Here is a 23,608-nt window from a genome sequence, read left to right as displayed (position 1 = left end):
TTGTTAGAGGGTGCAGCCTCCTTTTTATCCTAATTTCCTGGCTGCATTTCTCTCTCTCTTTCCCCATTGGCTGAGGTACTTGAGAGGTACAGACTTCCCGAATCACTTAAATACAGACCCCCTTCTTATGTATACCCCCCCTTTTTCTTTTCCTATGGAATTTATGGCTCTTCCCATTGCTTCTTCTGTCTCTCAGTACCTATCTTTACCTACCAGCAGACCCCCAGTTTGTTTCTAAAGACAAATCTATCTCATTCCTTTCAAAAGCCTAAGGAGTATTAGGTGGGAGGAAAGTGAGCGGAAGAGCAGTATGGAATAAAGAATACATACATGAAACAGGAAAGTGAATCACTGACATGTTAGGCACTATGCTCAGTATTTTGCCTTTTACATTTTCAACAAAAACATGTACTTCACTAAGGACTATTCTCCTTGATTCCACGAGTGGCAGAACAGTGGTAGGGAGACTGTCACCAATGTTTTATTTGCTTCCAGTCAACAAAGACTGATATTCATCCTTCTTTTACTTTGTTCTGCCTCTCAGAAGTCTCTAATTAAAGATTCTTTTCCACTATGCTGTCTCTGTTATTAAGCTTCCAAATAAAATACATCAGCGGAAGGCTTTATAAATAAAAGAGAGAATTACAGGAGTAGGAGGAACAAAAATGAAGCACAGCTTTCTGGATTTTTTTTTTCTAGCTGTTGACAACTTATGTTCCCAGGCAAGTACATAGTAAAAGAAGCATTTACACTGCATAAAATCCACAATATCCCTGTGGGTTTCCTAATTCAAAATGTTGTTAAATCAAAAATTTGTAATGTGCCTCAGTAGTGACTCATGTATGTGCTTTCAGTTATTTGCCAGTGTTTATGAATCCAGTCCCCATGGCAAAAAGCACGTGAAACACTCCCAAGGCCTCTACATTCAGGAAGTCAACAGTGTTCAGAATGAAATATTTACTAAGTTCTCCCACATGAACAGTTACCTCTGATTATCCAGCCAGCTACTAGAGCTGGTGATTACTACCTCTCGCTGCTAACTTGCTCCCATTTTGTTGTTTTATGCTGCAACCCCTCAGTATTGTGCAGCCTGCCTGCCTCTCCTTCCAGCACAGTGCAGCAACCCCGAGACTGCACGGACCCGGCTGTCCTTTCTGCTGCAACTTCTGTGACTTCCCTGGCTTCAGGACATGAGTTTGGATTTGAGCAACCCCATTGCCATCAGGATGTGTCAGGGATGGCATTGGATGCAAATATTTCACATGTGAAGGGACACCATCGCTTCTGCCATGAACTGTTGTCACTTTGCCATTATTACTCAGTGGCTCTCACTGTGAGGTGCCATGTGAAGCTCGATGTTACTGTCCAGTTTGGGGTGGTCAAAGCTTCTATGCCCAGTAACATTTTAGGTGTCCATAGCCACTCTCCAAGCCATTTTCATTCAAACAGCACATAGGAATGTTTTAGCATGTGGTTGATTTATCACTTTTGGTTTTATTATCATTATGTGCCCTCAGACACTCACACTCAGCCCTGCCCTTTTGTTAAGGAATTAGTGTATCAAAACGCAGAGCTGAAGGTGATAATACCACACCCTGCAACAGAACTAGTTAAGTTACAAAGGACAGAGACTCTTGAAAATTTTACTGGGGAAATGAAATAAAGCTTTCTGAAGAGAAAGCATATGATAAAGGAGTCTAATCTTTTAGCCATACTGTTTCATACTGTTGCATGAAAAGTTTAAACTTGTTAGAGGGCGGAGAACTGATCCCTCTTCCCCCTCCAACATGTGATAAAAATACTGGGACAATGTGGGAAGTGGCAGGCTTCCTAACAATGCCCAAGAAGGAGCTGATACCCTGTTGGCCTTCTCCCAAATTATTGTTATTAATTCCAAAATTTAAAATCAGGCCTGAGACAAAAAACTCTCAGAGCCACCCCAAAAGGTGAACTGGGAGTGGGGGGCAAATTCGAACATCCTCCAAAACTCACCGAAAATACAGGGACATTTAGTTTCCCTCTATTTTCAATGAAACGTTGCATAATACTCGTGCACTGCCTCCTTCTGGTGGCAGTGAATTTAAACCTTACCTGCCACTCGAGGCCAGTGGCGGAACTGCTGCTCCAGGAAAAATGCTTTCATCATTTTGCAAGTTTGTTGTTTTACTACACCCTCTCCAGCCAAGAGACTGGGTATATGTCCAGATGTGAATAAAGTCAGCTGTAAGCAAAGAAGAACACAGAGGAACCACACTGGAAGCTGCAACAAAATACAAAGACATGAACTATTTAATGTATTTTATTGTAAAGTTTTGCATTTCCAGGGCAGTGTTCCCAGTATACCAACAATGTTGTTTGTCCCTGGGTTAGTCAGCTATCCCAGCAAGAGCTTGTATGAATTGTAATAGCAAGTATGGCTTCACATGCCAAGAGAATAAGTAAGTAAGTAAAAGAGAGGGATGTCTTTTTCACTGAGGACCACTCTAACATCACATTGATAATTGGTTATTTAACAAATTAAAAGTGAAAATGTCTCAAAGGATGGCTGGCTACTCCAACTCGTTTTGCCTACATAATACTGAGAATACTCATCAATATTATTAAACACTAGGTAAGATAAATTTCATTAATAATTGTCACAGTTTTGACTTTTGTTATTACTATGTTTATATTCATATATGTTTATATGATATTTGTTTGGCTTGTGGGGATACCTGGACATGTAAGATTATGGACTCCAAAAGGCAAGGCAGCCTAAATTGAAGTCACCAAGCTATCTTGGAGCCTGGCTTAAAGTCCAAATATCAAAAATAGTTGTGTAAATTATCTAATGTTAGAGAATGTTAAACTTCACAGAAGGAAGGTGCTGCCTCCAAAAACACACTGGAAATCATGGATGATCTGCTGGACTCTTTGGGTGCTGAAAGACTGCTGCATGAATTCTCCCCCCCGCCAGAGCCTGATTGTCCTGCAATTTTTGGACTCTTGAAGTGCTGGGGGAATGAACTGCATAAAGGGATATTAACTAGATTTATGAACAGCAGCTGCCCACTATAGGAGTTTCAGCATGCTTTCCTCTTCTTTCCTTTCTGCTCTATCTACTAGATCGGAGGAGGAGAGGAAAGGTCCCAGTGCAGTGGTTCCAGTCGATTGTCTCGAGATATGGGGTGGTTGTTAGAGACTGGGTGAGTTTAGTGTCTCAAACCAATGCCAGCGCGTGTGTGGTGGGAAGGGGTCAAGCCTTGCTTCTGGTGACGCAGTGCCCTGCCCCCAGACCCCCAGCCTGGCTGAGCTGTCAATCAATCAATCAAGCAATCAATCAAGCAATCAACCAATCAATCACACACTGGGGGAGGAGCTAACCCAGCTCCTGACTGGCCAAGTGACTGGAAGTCCTGCCTAATAGGAGGGCCTACAAAGGACCAAGGATTTAAAAGAGGCTGTGCAGGAGGTGGCCATTGTCTGGACCCTGCCTTCTCTTAGTTTCTGCCTGGGGAGACAGGAGGTGGTAGTTATATGTGTGTTTTTTCCATATCTCTTCTGGCATTCTGTCTTTCTCTTTCTTTCTTCATGTTCTAATCTTTCATGGAACATTTTTGGGAAACAAACTATCTTATGGTTTAAAGGTTTCTAGGTTGAATGGGCTAAGTTTATGCTAAGTTAATACTAAATTAATGCTGCATTTCTGCTAAGTTATAATTGCTTTATATTGAATTTGGTGTTGTGTTTAATATTTTGCCAAAGTTCCTTAATTTTCTGAGTTTTTGCCAGTAAACTTTTGTGTATTTGTGAACTCTTGAGAAAATCTGGTTGGGAAATGTCTTTGCGCTTACAAGAGTAAAGGAACTTCAGTTTAACTCCGTACATGTCGGTGTCCGTGATATAACTATAGAACGGATGAAAAGAGTGTAGAGTGAGCAGTCTCGGTACCCTGCTGTGATGGCCTTGCAATGCCTTCCCTAGCCCCAGTGTCCCTGGAGCTGGAAGTTCTTTTACTGTCTCAACCCTAACCCGAACTCTAATGTCAGCTGGACACTGTAGCAGTGGTCCTCATCACCATGGGTGGCACAACTTAGAATGTGTGGAGCTGGCAATGTTGGCACCCTGCCATGGTGCCCTTGCAATGCCTTTTCAAGTTCCAGTGTCCCTGGAGCTGTATAGTTGCAAAATACCTCATTTCATTCAAAACCATGTTGTACAAAATGAAAAGGTCTCACAATATGGCTGGCTACTCCAACTTGTTTGCTTACATAATACTGAGAGTACTTGTCTGTATTTTTAAAGTACTGGATAACTTCATTAGTAATTATCTTATTTCTGACTCTTATTGCTATGTTCATATTCATATACGTTTATATAGGTTTGCCTGCAGCATTTTAAGATAGTCGGATTTTCTCACTGGTTGACACAGTGGGTGGAAAAGGTTCCTCCCTCAATTTAGTTTTGGGAACTCATTATTGAAACTAATCTGTGTACCTCTTCCTATCTCTTCAGGGTAAAGCATAATATTACCAAGGGAAGTGTGTGTAGTAATGCAATGTGTGAATGTAGTAAGGAATGTGTGAAGTGTAATTGTGGTGCTGAAGTGGCAGCTGGAAAGTTCTTTCCAGCTGTAGACAGGGAAGGATTAAAAGAAAAATTTATGTCAGAGAACCACTGAAGGGTTTGGTTAAGTTGAAAAGGTTTTTGGTCTGAAATCATGACCCTAAAAATGATGTGCTGAGGAGTTTGGAATGAATGAGTGTTATTTTATCTTTGACTCCCACCCCTGAGGCAATCCAGATCATTTTAATGAGTAGAATTGTACTGTATGTCGTTTCCCATTGTTATAAATAAAGTATGTAATTCGTGCTATTATGTATAAAACTGAAATGTAATAAAGCCATGCAGACAGAGTTTCAACACCCCCCCCCCCCCACCCCCCCCAGCCTGGCTGAGAGGAAAATTTCACAACACTAGAGCAGTTGAACAAGAAGTTTTTTCAGCACAGATGTAATCAATAGGTGAGGATTCCACCCCAGGTGTGGTTGGATCTTATCACCAGGACATTAACACTATGATGTCTTGATCGCTATCTTCTGATATCTACATCTCAGCTGATAAGGAGTTGGACATTCCGGGAACTAAAAATAACTGTTCCAGGAACCAGAGATGGCCCATTCATCATCAGAGATGGCCCATTCATCACCCAGGATGGACAATTCATCAGACCCAGGAAAGGCTTTGTGCAGCCCAACTTCGGGACAAGAAAACATCATGAATATGCTAAATTGCGAGAAAAATAGAATTAATTTGGACTCTGCCCAAAACCTGTATAAGAAGGAACCAGCGGAAGCAGCAGTCGTGAACTTGGGAGGTCTGATGCGATAGAGATCAGATCTATGCGTGTTCACCCAGCTCCGACCCCGGGCTCGGGGCTGCTTTTCTCAATCATGGCTTTCTGTGTGACCGATCTTTCGGCCACGGAATAAAATCTATTTCTTTATTAAATTTAATTTGGCTAAATTTCTTTACCTCACCATTATGTCCACTGACCTTGTCTCTCTCCCTGTGTACAGGTTCTGGGAATCTCCCTGAAACCTGGTTGGTGGGAGGGATAAGGGTGGTGATCTGGGACATGGGTGTTTGTTTGGGTTGTGGGGATACCTGGAAGTGTAAGATTGTGGAGTCCGAAAAGCAAGGTGGCCTAAATTGAATTCACCCAAGATTTTTTTGGAACTCAGCTTACAAGTCCAACAAGTATCACAAATAGTTGTGTAAATTATCTGTTAGAGAATGCTAAACCTCACAGAAGGAGAGTGCCGCCTCCAAGAACACAGGGCATCTTGGATGATCTGCTGGATTCTTTGGGTGCTGAAAGACTGCTGCATGAATTCCCACCCCCTAGAGCCTGATTGTCCTGCAGATTTTTGACTCACAGGGTCGTGGGGGGAATGAACTGCATAAAAAGATATTAGCTAGTTTTTATTGGTGTAGCAATTTCCCATTATTCTTTCCTCTTCATTCCTCTCTACTCCGTCTGCTAGATGGGACCAGGAGAGGAAAGGTCCCAGGGTCGTGGTCCCAGTTGATGTCTTGAAACATGGAGTGGTTGTCAGAGACTGGATAAGTTTAGTGTCTTTTTTGGGGTGTTTGGAATGCTTGTGTGCTGCTAGGTGAGGCAGCACTCTGCCCTGCCCCCAGACCCCCCAAGCCCTGGCAGAGATATCAATCAATCAATCAAATGGGGAGGGGGGGGTGATGCTATCCCAGCCCCTGATTGGCCAAGCAACTGGAAGTCTCTCTTTAGGGGGAAGGCCCATGGAGGCCCAGGGGCTTAAAAGATGGAGCACGAGGTGAGCACATGGCCTTGACCCTGCCAGTTTCCTGGAATTCCTATCTCACCCACGGTGGAATCCTAGGAGCTGGTAGTTCTATGTGTGTTTTTCTATCTCTCTTCTGTCTGTCTGTCTTTCTTTCTCTCTGTCTTTCTTATCCTAATTCTCTTTTCATGGAACTTTGTGGGTAACATCACATCTCATAGGTTTAAAGGTTTCCGGGTGAAAGTAAATGCTAAATACTAAATTAATGTTCAGTAATGCTATTAGTGGTTTTGTGTTGAATATCATGTCCTATTCAATCCTTTTGCCAAAGTCCCTTAATTTTCTATATTTTTGCCAGTAAACTTTTGTGTGATTTTTCACCTCTTGAGAATATCTGGTTGGGATTTCCCTTTGCACCAACTAGAGTAAAGAAACCTTCAGTTTAGTGCCTATTTAAGTATTTGGGGTGTAACAGGGGTGGAGTAGGAGCCTTATAGCTGCTGCCACGTGCAACATGGTTGACTCACGCAGGTACAACACGGACACTGACAGACAGTAGCAATTGGTCAGCTTGCCTATTGCTTTGCAATAGCTACTTACACCCAGCCAGTAGTGGTATTTATTTAAGATTCCTATGAATTATTACATAATTTGTAAAACCATGCTTGGAATGTTGTTTCTGACACAGGGACTGCTTTCCAGGACACTTAGCCTGCATCCAGATTCAGTGGGAAGCCATTGCATTCTTGATCCAAGAAACAAAACTAGGAATTCGGACAAAACCAGGCTTTGATGGCTGAGTACAGTTCAGTCTCCAAGAGTAACTCCATATTGGACAAATATGTCCTTCTCTTGGCAGACCAGAGGTCCTTCAACTTCAGCCTAGGGAGGAAAAGAGAGTATAAAGTGATTCCTCTAGTAATAGAGACACTAGGCATGCAAACAGCAAAATACTGGCAGGAATAATATTGTAACTCCAAAGGCCTCAAAATGTGACTGACACAAGGACTTGAGAAAGTGTTTTATTAGACCTGCTGGCGATGCCATGATGTTTTTTTGCCTTTTCTTTTATACCCCTTTTATATACCTTTTTATGGCTTTTTGTATTCTTAGTGCTTTTTGCCTACATTCTTAGACTTAATTTTGTTAAGCTAGGAGACTAAACATCTTAGAAGCCTCGTAGTTAGGGATCAGAAAGCCCCAGACACCAAGGTCCTCTCCAGAACACATTTTGTAAACTGAGATAGAACGTCCAGGGGAAGGTTCCTGGGGAAGGGAGGCTCACTGGAGCCTCTCATTGGGGAATTTTTGATAGATATGCTAATTAGTAAGACCTATATTGTTATACCAGATCTTTCGTGGGTGGGCATTGACGTGTGCATTTTGGTGCATTCGACCTGGACTTAGTGCACCTAAGGATCCTTAAAATAAATACAGAGGTAAAACCCCTTTTCCCCTTCTAACTGTGTTTGAGTCTTGATTTTAAGACCAGGAAAAGGCATCACTAGAGTAAAAGAATTGGGGGAAAAAAAAGTAGTTTCTAAGCATCCAGGCCATGCTCTTGGTCTGAAGATCCACCAGTCATGGATGTGAGTACATCCCCAGATCACTGTAAGCTCAATTACACATAAAAAAATGGAAGTTTCCTAATTTTCCACATCTCCGATCTACTTGATCTGGACAAAAATAATTAAACTGTTTTAATGCTGTTCCTTAAAATCCAGAATCCAGGCATGCAGCATATAAATACCTATGTCCAATGATTTTTGACTCTATCAATGAATGCACTGCCCACAGTCTCTATGTTCAGGCAGTGTATTACAGGCTTTGCTTCAGGTGAGTGGGGTATTCACAGCACTGGGCTAGTATGAGTAGGATATTACCCTACACAATTTGCCTACTAGTCTGGTTGACTGTGTGACTTAAGAAAAAAATGCTCTGTATACCTCAGTTCTTGGGCTTCGTGCAGAATTGTTGAGCTTCTGAAACTGTTTCTGAGCCTTGAAAGTCCAAATTATATGCATTGACCTGCTTATACTCAAAGATTATTCTTACCTGACAGTTATCTGTGCTTCCCAAAGTAAATCCACCACACAATTAACTATTTTTGATACTGCCATTCATAAATTCATGATGATTACATATTCATATGAAGGAACTTCAGGCTAAACATTTTCTGTAACATATTGCAAATATCTGGAAAGATTTCAAGGTTTTTACTAAATTGGTATCAGTAAGCACTTTGATGAGAGAAGCTTATTTCAGCAGCCCGTTAGACTGGAAGAGCAACTTTTGCTTCCAAGGACATTGCTACAGGTACTTTTTTTCTGCTGCATGTGAGTAAGAAGAGCACACAACTCAATTTAGGAATGTATCTTTTGTTCAACCCTTCCACCTTCCTTTGCAAAATAGGTAACCCATGCAAAGCTCGACAATACTTTCAGAAATGTCATACCACTTTGACCAATGTAGACTATTAATTAAGGAAGTAACAAAACAGGACAGAGCAAAACCTCATTTACCTCATTTTGTAAAACAAAGCTGCCTGTGAACAACACAAGCAAAGATCACCCCCCTGAAAACAAGCAAAATTCCTATAATAATAACATTTCTGTATTTCAGTAGCACATGGCTAGAGAAATACTAGAAATGTTGTCTGTTTTCCTCTTGTTCATGTAAATTAAAAAGACGTCCTTCAGAATGCACTGTAAAATGACATAGGCTACAGGACACGTACTAACTAAAGAGCGCTTGCTGCAAAATTCAGCAGTACAGATCTGAAAGCTGCAGGAGGGATGTAACTGTTATGTTGCAGGCCTAGTCAGTGTCCTGGTTTTGGCTTAGATAGAGTTAATTTTCTTCTTAGTAGCTGGTACAGTGCTGTGTTTCAGGTTTAGTATGAGAATAATGTTGATAACACACTGGTATTTTGGTTGTTGCTAAGTAGTGTGTACTCTAACTCAAGGACTTTGCAGTTTCCCATTCTCTGCCAGTGAGGAGGTGCACAAGAAGCTGGGTGGAAGCAAGGGATATTCCAACTGTAGAAAAACATGTTTTTTACATACACTGGACAGAGCCACTAATTGCTGCTCAGGAACAGGCTGGGCATTGGTCAGCAGTTGTATTGTTCACTCGTATTGCATCACTTGTGTTCCTTGGGTTTTATCCCTCTCTCATGTTTTCATTACAATTATTATTGCTGCTCTTATTATTATTATAGTTATTATACATAGTTTTGTTTCAATTATTAAAGCATTCTTATCTCATGACTCTTTTTTTTTTTTTCAGTTCTCCTCCCCACCAAAGAAGGGATGGGGGAATGAGTGAGCAGCTGCATGGTTCTGGCTTAGTTTCTGGCTGTGGTTAAACCATGACACTCGAGTAATTTTGATGGATTGCTATTTCCTTTACCCACAGGTTCTACAGGAGGTGACACTTATAGCCAGCTGTTACCAGATGTGGTTGGTGTAGTTGGGCCAATGTTTTGTTCCATCATTGCAAGGTAGTCATTGGTGCAGGCTCTTGTGTATGATCATCACACCTCTTGAGATTGCAGTACTCCCATATCGTGTTGAGGTCAGTGGTGAAACACCATGGGCTGCTGTCACCATCTGGGTTTCTGCAATAGTTGTCCCTCAAATCCCTGCACAAATAAAGTCTACAGTCATGCTGTGTAAGACTGAAAGTAAGCATAGGACTATCTTGACAAAAAGATGTACTATGTACATCTACTCTGTACAAATAAATACATTTATTATTGGTTTTATTTATGGCCAGATATGCTATTACCAGCAAACACATTCGTGGCTGTGATGCTAGTGAAGAGTTATATTTCACATGCATATTGGAGTCTTGAATATATTTATGCATAAGGAAACATAATTCAACTACTGGCTTATACTCTTTTACTGGCTTATAATATACTATTATATTCTGGCTGTAGTATTTCAAGGCACTGAGTACCTAAATAATTGCCCCATATGGCAATTATTTTCATTTCTAAGTATGCATGTATAAGCATACGCAACTGTGAGAATGTGTGAATTAGTAATAAATATGGAGGAAGAGTCATACTATTGGTGGGCACTTAGGCTTTTCCAAAATTTTTTTTAAATGTCAAAGGGTTCGTTCTCATATTCAGAAGAATGGCAAATAGATGCTTATGCAATTGGTTCCCTCTTATATTCCCCAGACCCCGTTTCTACTGACTTCAGTGAGACCACTACCATGTCTGTGCTTGCTGGGGCACGGGGGAGTAGAATTTCTCTCTTCAATAATTTTCACAGTTGCAGTGTTTCCCCGTCCTGATTCACAGCACAGTCTCAGAATAAAAAAGAACTGAAATGCTTTTTCTCTGAATATGACAGAACATGATTTCCACATTTTCACAGCTTGATTTTAATTTTTTTAAATGTTTTTGAAAGATATCATCCCCTCTGAGGATGCTGAAGTTTTTTGATGCCAAAATAGAACTGAAAATTTCAAATTATTTAGGATGACATCATAAAAAGGGCAAAAAAATAAGAAAAGTATCACCCTTCCTGGTTATAGTTATAATACACCAAGCATGATGTATTTCCTCACAATTGTAATCCTGTTGCTTTCCTACACTTACTAAAAACTGGCACATTAGTGATGTTGATTATCTTATCACTGGTCCAGTCAGCGCTGGTACAGTTTTGTTAGTCTGAAGCAGATAAGGGGAAATTTCAGCGTATGCAATTCTGAGTGCCCATTTCCACCTGCAAAGAACGCTTAGATGGTATTTCTAAGCATGATATATCTGACTGCGTGTTTTGCATCATAAATGCTGTGTCCTCCCCAGATTAAATCATTAGAAAGGCCACAACAAAAAGTCTCAAATTCATAAACAAAACACATATTTCAGCAGATGCCCAGTCTCTGGATACAAGTCTCCTGGTGTTGGTTACAGATGATCAGATTTAAGAGTAAGGGACACAGCTGTATCTTACTTACTTACAGAATTTAGATAACAAGAAAACACAATTCTTAAAAATGAGACTAACAGAAAACCTTTCTGTATCTTAGAAAAGTTGACTCTTATAGACATATTCCCTATCAGTGTTTTAAATCATAGATGTGCAAAGATAATATAACCAGCAATAGTTATTGCCAGAGAAAGCGAGAAAAAGTGAGATAAACATACGCGTCTGGGAATCTGTCTGGGGTTTTTATGTGCCTGTGTGGGAACATGGAGTTCCAGGCCTGGCACTTCTTTCCCGATGCAGTGACGGAAGTTGTGCCACGATAACTCTGGCCTTTGCCTCGGTAGCACTCCTCTGGTTGGGGAACTTGTGCGGGCACATCTGCGGCGAACAACAGAAACTGGTCTTTGGCATCAGAATTTTATGTTCTTACTGAGCAGGCACAAGAAAGCCTCAAACACACAGCATGACAAAAATGATTGACTTGTTTATGCAGACAGCATCCAGTGAAATCATCACACCTGCAGCAGAAGGGCATTTCCAAACATACTGAGAAAACTTTCACAGTTTTATCTGGTTATGTTAGATGTTGTTCAGTGAAGGTGGTGTTCACCAGTCAGTTTCACTTTGGCTTATGTGAACATGTTAGAATTAAAGATAAGAAAGTTCAAGAAAGTTCAACTTCAAGAAAGTTGAAAAATCCTCAAAGATTAGATACTGGTGATTGTGCCCATGATAAATTTTTCAGACATTATGTTAAACTTCAATCTCTCTATTATCCTTTTGGTTGTGCTAAGACTTTCTTGTTATTTTTTGTGCTTAAATGAATGAATGTTTCAATGTGATTTTTATTGCTTTGGAAGCTCCTATCCTATTTTTGTTGCTAATTTCCAAAAATGGGAGTTCATTTTATTTAGCAATTTTTCATGTGTTTAAACTTGCTTTTAATTTTTCAATGAACTTGCTATAATTGGCCTGCCTTTGGGAAAAAAAGGAATATAAAAGCATAAATATCTTTCATTCTATAATTCTTCTGTTGAGTCAACTAGTGATTTGCAACCATCACTGTATTTCCTTAACCATTGAAAGTTTAATATTTGGCAGATTTTGCAACATGCCAGGCAGACAAACATTAACAGTGACAAAGTGACTGAAAAAAAGAGTTAATACATTTACAATACGAAACAATAAATCTTTCACTGTTTTAAAGTCCTTATCACAAGTACACTCCGCTATCCATACCAGCAATCCCTTGATCTGTCCTGTCACAGGGAGGAATTGTGCAATATTCCCATCTAACGCTGCTGCTGGTGGTATAGCACCAAGGCTTCTTCTCTCCATCAGGGTTTCTACAGTAGTTTTCCTCTAAGCCCCTTAAAACAGGAAACAGGAACACTGACTTTAAACCATTCATAGAAATCCAGAAGAGTTGCGTGCATGACTATTAACAACTACTGCATGCAGAATTCAGCTCAGTGGTGTATTTATTCTTTCTGGAGATTGATTAACCCATGCATCACTGCTTTGGGACTAATCAATGATCTTCGACTTTACGGTATAAATGCTGAAGATAACAGGAAGAACTTCTCCGATGCTTACACTTTCTGCTCTTATTGTTGAGGCCAAGATGCAGCAGTAACAGCTGACTTCAAAACAGAAGGCACTGATACCCCTGAGATTACAGTCAGAACCAGGCAAGGCTGGATGTGACAGACTGGAAGTGTGTAGATAGGAGCACTGGTGCATGCTGCTCTCTGCCCTGTGATAATGGACAGGGTTTCACGTGCCTAGGAAAACTTGCTGGATCAAACTGCAGAGCTATAAGCCAGTCAGTCCCAGCTATTCCTGCACATTGCTAATGCTCTGCAAACCCAGTTCCTCTGACCTTGGAGCACAAGGATGTATTGGAGTATGTTGTCCTTGGAGCATCACTCTTCCAGAAGAGTAATGCATTGAAAATGTGCCAAAACACAGCCAAGGGAATTTTAATATAAAAGTAGTGAACTACTTATAGCTCTGCAGTGGGATGTGGAGGAGACAGGTGAGAAAAATACCTGAGAATAAACAGGGAGGCAGAAAAAAATGAAGAGCAAGACTTGGACAGGAGTAATGAGCACTGACAAACAGCGAGAGTACAACATAACATAAATGAGGAAAACCTGTGCTCCTCTTGCCTCTGCATTTGGATTCATAGGGAATAACTCTGTTCTTTGGTATTTGTTACAACGATGAGACTCAGCGTACTTGCAGGGGTATCTGTCAGGAATCCAACCATGTTTGTGAGGAAACTGTGTGTTCCAGTGTTGACAGGCATTTCCTGATTCGGTGATGGATATCCTTCCTCGATAGTCTTCTCCTTTCCCTGAAAGACACTGGGAGTCTAGGCCAGAGACTGGTGGGTGTGTAGCTGGAACAGGAAAAGAAAAAAAGGAGAGGGGAGGGGAGAGCACAGGGGGGAAGGGAGAAAAATACTGATAAGTAGTGCTTTCAAAAATATAATATTGAAGATGCTTTTTTTTTTCTTTCAGCAGAGGTTAATCTGGTTAAAAGCCATGTCAAAATCAAAGAGTACATTTTTATGAGCCTCCAGTCTGCCAGATGGATGTCCTATGTCTGCCCTTTTACAGCAGCCAGTAAATAACTCTGCTGGGTTGAGCCAGACTCTGTGCGTGCTGTCCCCTGAGAGCAGAACAGGAAAGGCAGTAAGTAGTCCTGTACAGTCTTGTAAACCCAAGTGAGATGGAGTACAGAATATAATACAGGTAGCATGGAAGGGCAGAAAGGGCCAGGAAGAAATTGTGAGAGAAAGCAAAGCAACCTTGGAGCTGAGCCTTTGGAGCCAGTGAATTGGGAAAGAGAGGCAGAAGGAATAGTGAAAAAAAGAAAGAAAGTGAAATGGTCTGCCATGTGGGGAGCAGCAAAGAAAATAAGAGTAATGATCAGAGACATAGAACCTGCAGAGGGCAAATGGAAAATGAATTTACAGCACATACCTATAATATACAGAATTTCCCAAAGACATGAGTATAACCCTAAAAGGTTGGTGTGTTCCTTAAACTTTAAGTTTTAGGCACAGGATGGAAATGCTTTGGTAACATTCACAATTTATCATACAGAAGTCTATAAATAGTTATTCTGCCATCTGTAATTAAGCATGGTGAAGAGAACTACATCTAGCAAACACACCCCACTGCTTAGAGCACTGGCAAGTGCAGATACATAAGAAAGCAAGCTCTAGAGAGGAAAAACACACTTCTAAATTTTTTTTCTCAAAGCACAATCCACTTCTACAATTGGCAATGTTATCTCTTAATTCAGTGCCTTGGAAACATCCAGATTTAGTGGTCTCTGCTTAATGAGTTAAGCTAGCTCGCTGGTATGTCAGGTTTCTCTCATGAGGTCTGAACTTGTTTCTCAGGATTCATCCCTTGCTAAGAAAAAGGCAGTGCTGGCTGTGCTGATCAGACCCAGGTAAAATATCACAGTGTGGCCACATGGCAATTCAGATGATTTCTGTGAGTTAGCAGATCAGCAGTAAACTACCACCTGATTTAATCTGAATGTCCTGCCTCCCGGGTAAGTTGAAAAGTAAAGTGGTTAAAGGCAAATTATGGTTTTCCATAACATCTTTGGCCTTATTGCTCTTCGTGACACCTGCATCCTCACTGACCATACCTGGTTTTACATAACAGAAATTTAATGAGTGATTCTGCTTATTAACGTGCACTTCTCCTGCTTCACAGAGGTATGTTTAGGTTACTCAGAACTGTGGTTTCTTGTCTTTCCCCTCCCTGCATAATTTTAATGAGAAGAGCTACCCTCTGGAGTCATCTCAGGAAATCAGACTCACAGCAGTGAGGAATGTTGCAATATTCCCAGCGTTTATTTGGGCTGGTAGTGAAACACCAGGGCTGAAGTTCACCATCAGGATTGCGGCAATAATTCATCTTCAGATCCTTCTCTGGATAGCTGCACATTGAAAATGAAAGAGAAGCTCGTGAGTCAGCTATGGCCAGATGTATCAACAAGGCTGACTGCAGGCAGGGTCTCCCAGGCTCTGTGGGAATGAACTCAGTGCTGAGCATCACTCACTGTTTCTGGGTAAATCCATGCATATGAGGCTCTTGGGCATCCCAGCGTTGGCACTCAAGTCCAGACTCTGTTCTTGAAACTTGTCCATGGTAATCCTCGCCATTACACTGCATGCACTCCCCTGTAGGTCCTAGGCAGAAGGAAAACAAAGTGAGGAATGCACCAGCCTATTTGTGGAAGACTACACTGGAAGGAGAAGTGGGGTTTGCTCAGGCTAACAATGAAAGGAATTCAGAAGACTCTGCATTACAGCCTGGCCAAATTAATAATGCTTTAGGAATATGTTTCACTTGCAGGGAGGAATTTGTATCTGTATGTGCTGCTAGCAATAGGAATTCAGTGTGTAACACAGCACTTGGGTCAATCTTTACTCTTGTTACAATTACATAAATTACTGGTACAAGAGCAATATATTCCTTATCCAGATCATTGCAGTTCTTTGCCAGTAGAGTCCAAAGTAACAAGACAGATGAAGATAAAGCAAACTATATCAGCAAATTATCAGAAAATTTTAGTTCTTCCATGATTACCAAAGAACTTTGATAACTCAAGCCAATTAGGAAAACACCTCTGAGTTGAGAACTTTTTAAGTTCAGCTTGATTTAAATTCTAATTTGAAAACAATCTGTAAAAATAAAGCACCAAAAAGTAGCAGGAATAATATTACCTACTTGAACATCCCTTCTCTGGAAAGTAAATATACCTTCTCCAGTGTGTGTGACCTGGTCCTCACACTCTGGAATGGCACAGTAATCAAATCTCGTAGCAGGATCTGTTGTGTAACACCAAGGTCCACTTTCATCCCCATCAGGATTTCTGCAGTAGTTTTCCTCCAGCCCTGCATTGGGGTGTTTTTCGGGTGTATAACTGTAATAGTATTAAAATTCTATTTTAATTCCCATACTTTAGTGGAACAGAAGGGAAATGTCCGACTTGTGCACCTAGCTGTGAATTTTATTAATTCACAGTAAAATGAGAGAAACAGATTCCCCATTGTAAGCCATAAATGAAAACTGAAAAAACATGCCGTAACTACCATTATTAGTAGCTTTCTCCCTAGGTCCCAGTTGCCAATAAGGAGCAAGCTTACAGCCTGCAAGGACGATGACAATCTCAAAGGACAGTTGTTGTCCTTAATTACATGCATCCAGCTGTAGGGACAACCTGTGGCTCTATCGTGTTTGTCTTAATGGAGCTACTTTAAAAGTTATGTATTTCTAGAGACTATTCACCAAACACAACCAGGTCACACAGAGATCTGAAGCAAGTGGTGCTAGGCTTCTTCCTACAGTAATCTTCCCAGACAAGACCAAATTACTTTTAAACTATCTAAGCAAGTGTATTCAAGTTTCATTAGAATAACAACAAAAATAATTTTCAACATAAATCAGAGGAAACAGGACCTCTGCTTCCCCACTTGCTTCAGGGAGCCCAGTGACAAACAGCCCTGAGAAAACTCTACCTGGTCAGGTCCATTTGACCCTTGGATACTCTTCTCGATGTTTTGGTTTTTTTTGACTATCTGTATGGCAGGTAGAGGGGCCGTAGAGGTGGACAGATACCACCTTATACAGAGCAGAGCAATTATGACCCCCCTGTCACCAACAGCAAAATCTTCATAGTTTTGAGAGAAGGAGCATTTAATCTGCTTAAGACACCTCACATTTAGACCCAACTTCCCTAGCTGACAATGCATCCTTTCCTTATCCAGATCATTGCAGTTCTCTGCCAGTGGAGTCAAAAGTAACAATACAGATGAAGATAAAGCTGTTTTAAAAAGTCACCTGACAACAGGATTTGATAACTTGCGCTGTAAATCTGTGTATATATATGAAGATGAAGAAGCTTGGAAGAGGTTCAGAACAGCATAAAGAAATGAAAATAGGCATACTTTGGTTTGTGGGGTATTTTTTCTGCCCACTTCTGGCATGGAATACCCCTCTGAGTCTTGGCTTCTGTTCCTCTGTAGTCTGTCCCAATCCCTCTTTTACACTCCATAAGGTAAACTGAAATGGAATCAAATTTGTTAATTCAGAGGTGTTACAACATTCATTCCTGGCACTGAAAATCTGCAGATATAACTGAAGCTCATCTGTACATGCTGAAACATGTTTTACTCATGTTTTGAACCTCTTGTGCCTGCAAACATTATGATTCTATAATGTATTTTAAAAGAAATTAGTTACAACTACTAGGCATCTAATGAGAAAAATTTCTGAAGCATTGCTATAAAGCTAACAAAATCAAGTCAAGAGATCAGCTATATCAAATCACAGTTGGTTTTGACATGCAAAAAATACATGCTTATACTATTGTAATACCAGGATAAATAGGAATGTCTTTCACCAGCAGCTGGAGATTCTTTGAAAGGCATTGTTTGTAAGCACATTTGCAGTGTGGGTGTCATCCAACTATCCCTTTAAGCCAAAAATATTTAGTTATCAAAATACACTTGTCACATAAGTGGCCCCCAAATCTTTGATTCATCTTAGCCTCAGACTATCCCAGGTATTTTTCTAGTTGGATTCCGAGGCAGAGAGAATGCAGATCTTATTGATGGTGCTTTTACTGGCAACAGACACTGAAAAATCTCCAGATATTCAGGGCAGTGATCTTGATTTCCCCTTCCTTTTCCCCTTTCTGGCTTGCACAAGAGGAGTCTCCCTAAACCTCAAAATATAAAATGGAAATGTTAGAGCAAGGACAGGAGAGCAATGTGATAGAAGAAACTGAGCCTTGCTGGAACACCTTGCAATAGTTACTGCCATCACAGTTTGTGGCTGGGACTACAAATGTCTGTGCTGTTTGTCTTGCTAAAAGGAAGCTGCTGCCTGGTTTGGCATGGTACTTCTGGAGGGACCAAAAGTCTAGTCACTGCTGCTTCAACAGTGAGACCCAGGTCCCAGCATGTCCATGGCTGGTCAATAGCCTTGCCCATGGACTTTCTGATGTTGCGAGGTTCCTCCTAAATTGTTTTAGCCTGTCTAAATAATAAATGTGGACATATCTAACACCCAGGGAGAGGAGGTGAAGACTGTGTAACTGGGTTTGTAAGGAAGACAACAAGTAACTTCTGAGTTCAAATGGCACATAGAGACCACCATGGATCTAGGCCTTGGTATTTGATCCTTCTTGAACAGCATTTTTAGTAATGTGGCTTCTTCCTGTTTGGCCCCCAAATTCTCTGTTAGTTTTCTGCCCTGTACAGGAATTTGCTCCAGCACTGCAGCGGAGAACAGATGGATGCCATTAGAATAGGCTTGATGAGTAAATATGTAGCATCTTACTGTACACATACTTCTCTTCTCATAAAGAACTGTGTCCGTGCTGGTGAACATCACTGTCATTTTAGCATTTTCAGCCAGTGTTAAACACTCTAGCTTTTTCCTGGTGAATAGGAAAGCCCTGTTGAAATTGAGAAGGAAGCAATATTGACATAGGAAGCAATATTTTAAACGCAATTCAAATTATACAACTCATAATTATTTTTCTATAAATTATTAATTTGGTAGCACTGCTATTCATTTTTATCTTTCAGATACTGCACTCAGTACTTTAGACACTGAGTAAGAGGTTAGTGTTATCTACTACTCTCAAGTGGCTCACTTATTCAGGATATATGACTACGTGAATAAGTTATTGTGTGGGCAACTAGAAACTGCATTGGCAAAACATTATCAGCAGCATCCTAGCTGCTCAGGCTAGTGTCTGTCCCTACAATGGATTAGAAACCTTTCACTCTTGTGAAACAAAGCAGCATCCAGCTAAAGAGGCTCAAGCAGTTCTCCATGTAATGTTGGATAAAAACAGGAGCTTGAACATTTACTATAAAATGAGTAGTACATTGTAAATCCACTCTTTACTTGATCTTGTGGTAATTTATGAGTGGAGATAAGTCACAAGCTAAAGGCACAGGCATGGGAGACACTGCTGTAGGCAGAGCTGCAGCAGAGTGGGGATGTTGGTTCTGAGCAACACTAGGAACATATCATTGATACGCAGACACACACAATGGCACCGTTTTAAGATTCAACAGAAATTACCTGCAGGTTAAATTTCTTTCTGCTTCACATTTCTCTGCACATTCTTTTTCATTATTTGTCTTGTAAAACTGTTTATTTCGAGTAAGTATCCAAACACCATCTGTTCTTAAATAGTCATCCAGTATATCTCCTTTCACTGCAAGGAAAGGAAAGGAAAGGAATCAGACATTACAAATGAGAATTCTGCAGTTAAGAAGATTTGTGGATTTCAGTCCCATTTTCCATGTAGCTCGGACAGGTGAAGACACAATTTATTTTGCATAATTCTGGTTAAAAGATGATGAACTCTGAGGTGATTTCTGTCTCCTGACACAATCAGAGCTGAATGACTGCAACATGTCATGGGAGAAAAGCAGCAGAAGAAAGATGTAGAGGCAGTTCTGATTAGAGTTATGCAGGAGTTTGAAGGTAAAAACAAGAAATGTGAAACAAGAGTGAGGGGGAACAGAGAGAGAGATTAAGTGGTGTCAACACTGATTAGAGAAAGATGAAGGGAAGTGATACCTGTATCAAAGTTTTGGAGAAGCATGAATGAGGTGGATGTGAGATTATGGCCTGTCATGTGGGTTGTGCAATCCCTATAGTTTTATTGGTCACTGCCTAGTTGTTTGTCCCAAAATGTCCTGCCCTAGAGCAAGAAACCTCAATCAGAAAGTTACTGTATAGCCTTTTACAGTGGCCACCATTGTTTTATTGTAATGGGTTGAGCAGACTTAGTAATGAAATTGTCAGGCTACGTCTCTGTTGCAACAAATTAACCCAAGATTTTAAATTAGTAAATCAATTAGTGTTATTATATCTGAAAACTGCATGTGCACAAGATTTATATGATGTACCTGCTAATACATTTAACACACCTCTAAAATACTGTTGCTCACGATGGAGTTTGCCATCTAATTGACTTTTTTTCTTTTTATGTCTATAAAGATTCTATGTTTCTGTTCCTAATTTCTACAAGAGTTTTTTTCCATCTCCAGCATCAGGTTACAATGTTGCACAAGTGATATGGTTTAATTATTTCATTTTTTCGATCTAGATTATTATTGACAGATGCAGGAAGTTCATAATTTTGTACAGGTAATGTTGTGAATCTTTCATTTATGCATTCGTATTAGGGCTGAATTCACTGCAGCATCTCTCCAGTGTTACTAATTCCCATGACATATGGGCCATTCATCATCTACCTCCATATGACACAGATTCACACAAAATAAAAGGTATTTGGGCTGCTAGTGAAAGTAAGATTATTAATTGGCTGAGGGCATTTTCTGTGTCTTTTTGCTGAGTTGGCTCAATGCTATAAACCCCACGTCTTAAGAAATCCCTGACACTGAGGCTTCCCATATCTAATCCTGCTGTTACAGCAGGACTATGTGGTGCACCAATAGTCTAGACTACTAATTTCTCCTGATGGATTCAGTGAACAAGTGCTTCCTTTCCTGAATTTTTTCCTAAGTTAACTGAGGTCACTGTTCCAGGGGACCAGGACAGGAAAATACCCCTTTCCAAACTTTATTGACTCATCTTAAAACTCTGTGTTTCTTCAAAGAGCACTACTTTGGATACTATTCCTTTTCAGTGACTATAAGAAAAAAAAAATTATTACAGTTGGTTTAAGAATGATTACATGGGATTTTGGATGACATGCATAAAGTAAAAGGCAACACAGATTGGCAGAAGCTTAGATAATAGAAAGGAAAAGGTTGCATGAAAAACGCTGCAAAGTATAAACTTAAGAAAAAAATATGAAAGATTTCAAATGCATCAGGGAAATGTATTAGTCTGACTAAAATCTTTATAAACTCAGACATTGCACATGATAATTGAACAGAATATTTAAATATATGTGAACAAACTAGTTTCTTCTTTTATATATGCATCTTTCCAGATTTGACCAATACTAACCCAGAAAACATAAAAATTGGTTTTTAAGGCAGTTGTAGATCATCACTTTCAAGCAAGTCAGCTAGAGTTGATAACAATGATCAAATAAACCCCCCACTTCCTTAGTTGTCTTTTATAACCTGGCACAATCATCCAATAATATGTCCCTGGTATTCTGACTTTAAGTGTCTGAACTATTAAAAACTCATAAAAACTGTACTGATATATATTTATCAGTACATTTAAAAAGTCATTTAAGTGCCATGCAACTATATGTAATTTCAAAGTACAAGAGAGTATGGTATCTGATTGACATCTGATTGAAATGTATACTGCACATGGAATATTGATTTACAGAATTTGTAGATAAGCTTAAAATTAATATATTACCTTTAGTGGAATACCTATCTTCTTTTGGAATTGTAAAAAAGAGTTCTGAACATATTCCTGGAAAAGGTGATCTAGGTTACTGAAGAGTAAATTTCTACCTACTGCCATCAGGAAAACAAAGGAGAACATTTTATTATAAGTGTTTGAAAACAGAATGTGAAATTTCTGGAATATAAGGGAACCTGTTCATTTTAAATTTTGTTTTAAATATTCCATTTCAAAGCTTTAAAACTCCTGTCATAAAGGATGAAGATCAGTACCACTGTGCTTAACAATGCTTGGCAGTAAGCACAGCTTTACCTTTAGCATTTGATCCAAAGCCTGCTGAAATCAGAGATGACTTCTCACTGACTGCTATGGGTTTTGTACAAGCCTTTGACAGGCTGCTTCCCAAAGGTGCCCCCATCTCTGGACATGGGAGATGTTTGCCGGGAGCCAGGAGTTGCCCATGCAGACACCAAAGCTGCTGCTCTTCTGGTGTCACTGATGAACACGACTGTGGAACAACACAGCTCTCACTTCATTCTACAGCAACTCTTTCTGACCTGCAAGGCCCACATCAGCCATTGTCCAGGAAATGAGCGATGCATTGGCTTAGGGATCTACCTTCAACACATAGAGCTTGCTAGTGTTTGGCCCCAGTCTCACCTAGACAAGCAGAAGTCAAAGGACTCTTACCTGAGCTGAGCAAGAAAAGAAAGAGAAAGGCAGCTTTGCTAATCCCCATTTTGGCCCAGCTGGCAGGTGCTGGAAGTTGTGTGTCAGTGCACAAAGTTTTATTGACTCGCACTGGAGTGAGGCAGCATCAAACAAACAAGGTAGGAGGATTAAGTTAATCATTCTCCCATGCTGTGCCCCCCTTGCCATGGCTATTAAAACAACCTTGATTTGGATGGATTACCAAATCAGTCTCAATAATTTCTACTGGATACTGGGAAATGTGAAGGCACTTTCTTCTTTTGTGGGACCTGGGTTTTTTTTCTCAGATTGCTTGGCATCACTTTGCTAAGGTAAAGATGAGGATCATAGTGGTGGAAAGTATGGCAACAAGACACAATCCACACATCTAATTCTATATAGTTCTGGATATTCAGCTTTATGTCTCAGTAGTATTTTCAGTCACGGACTTGGACTGCTTTAGATTGGAGCTGCTTCTGGTTTATGCTTTTGTGTAAGTCAGTCCTCCAAAACAGACCCTGATAATGCTAAATCTGTATCAGAATTGTTTTTAACAACCTCCAGTGCCCTTTCTGGAGGAAAGAAAATTACTTCCCTCAGCTTTTTTCCATTTCTGGTTTGTTTTTTGTTGTTCATGACTTGGGAGGCAGCATTCACTTTGCTTCAGTGTATGATATGCCTTTGACCCCCAGGCAAAGCCACTGATATCTCAAGTCTGTCCAGACCTCAGGGTGTACGCAGGGTGCCCCATGCACTTCAGCAACATCTGTCACGTCTGTCAACCCCATAGGGCTCAGCTAAGGCAAACCAGGCATTCCCAGCCATAATGCCTTCAGGAGTTTCAGCTGGTTTGCCTGGCCAGTCAGAGTAGGCTTTAGCTGGGATTGGGAGGGCAGATGAGAACGATAGTTGGGAGGAAGGTGGGAGCCCTGCATGTTCCCCTTTGTGCTGGGAGTCACTTGGGGTAAAGGCAGAGGTCAAAAGGTACACGCCTGCAGGGCACAAGTGGGAAATGCACCCTGGGCTGCTGAGGAGTCAGTGGGGAAGTGGCCTTTTGGCCTCAGCTTTGTGGCACTGCAGAGGGCTCTCAGCGGGTAGCCACTGAGAATAGGCAGGAGTGACACCAGAAAGCAAGGGTTTGGTCTTGTAACTGTTTTGTGGTGAGTTGTGTCTTTGTGTCAACACATCCACAGCTCATCTGCACCCCAACCTCCACAGTCAGTGTTTGAGCATCTCATTCAACCTGTATCATATCTGGCAGAGGGATATTCCT

General features: G+C 40.6%; 1 protein-coding gene across 1 annotated transcript; it reads right to left on the bottom strand.

Moving 5' to 3' along the window:
• Positions 1-6,868: 6,868 nt before the first annotated feature.
• LOC125324186 (plasminogen-like) lies at positions 6,869-22,431 on the bottom strand. Its single transcript, XM_048299819.1, has 12 exons — positions 22,336-22,431; positions 19,384-19,519; positions 18,639-18,745; positions 17,232-17,346; positions 16,044-16,207; positions 15,341-15,470; positions 15,099-15,217; positions 13,493-13,655; positions 12,491-12,621; positions 11,470-11,629; positions 9,844-9,945; positions 6,869-7,184 (listed from the first exon to the last, which is right to left on the bottom strand). The coding sequence occupies exons 1-12, from the start codon at positions 22,382-22,384 to the stop codon at positions 7,067-7,069; spliced, it is 1,494 nt and encodes a 497-aa protein (XP_048155776.1). The 5' UTR covers positions 22,385-22,431; the 3' UTR covers positions 6,869-7,066.
• Between the last annotated feature and the right edge of the window lie 1,177 nt (positions 22,432-23,608).

Source organism: Corvus hawaiiensis, chromosome 3 (genome assembly GCF_020740725.1).
Source record: "Corvus hawaiiensis isolate bCorHaw1 chromosome 3, bCorHaw1.pri.cur, whole genome shotgun sequence".
Taxonomy (NCBI): Eukaryota; Metazoa; Chordata; class Aves; order Passeriformes; family Corvidae; genus Corvus; species Corvus hawaiiensis.
The sequence above is the reverse complement of the archived record's forward strand: the minus strand, read 5'-3'. Positions and strand labels throughout refer to the sequence as shown.

Excerpts from the sequence above, each read along its gene's own strand:
- LOC125324186 (XM_048299819.1), bottom strand. The coding sequence starts at position 22,384 with ATGGGGATTAGCAAAGCTGCCTTTCTCTTTCTTTTCTTGCTCAGCTCA. Across the intron at positions 15,218-15,340 it reads CATGGATTTACCCAGAAACA|CTATCCAGAGAAGGATCTGA; the intron begins GTGAGTGATGCT and ends TTCAATGTGCAG. Across the intron at positions 12,622-13,492 it reads CCTGACAGATACCCCTGCAA|GGGCTTAGAGGAAAACTACT; the intron begins GTACGCTGAGTC and ends TCCTGTTTTAAG.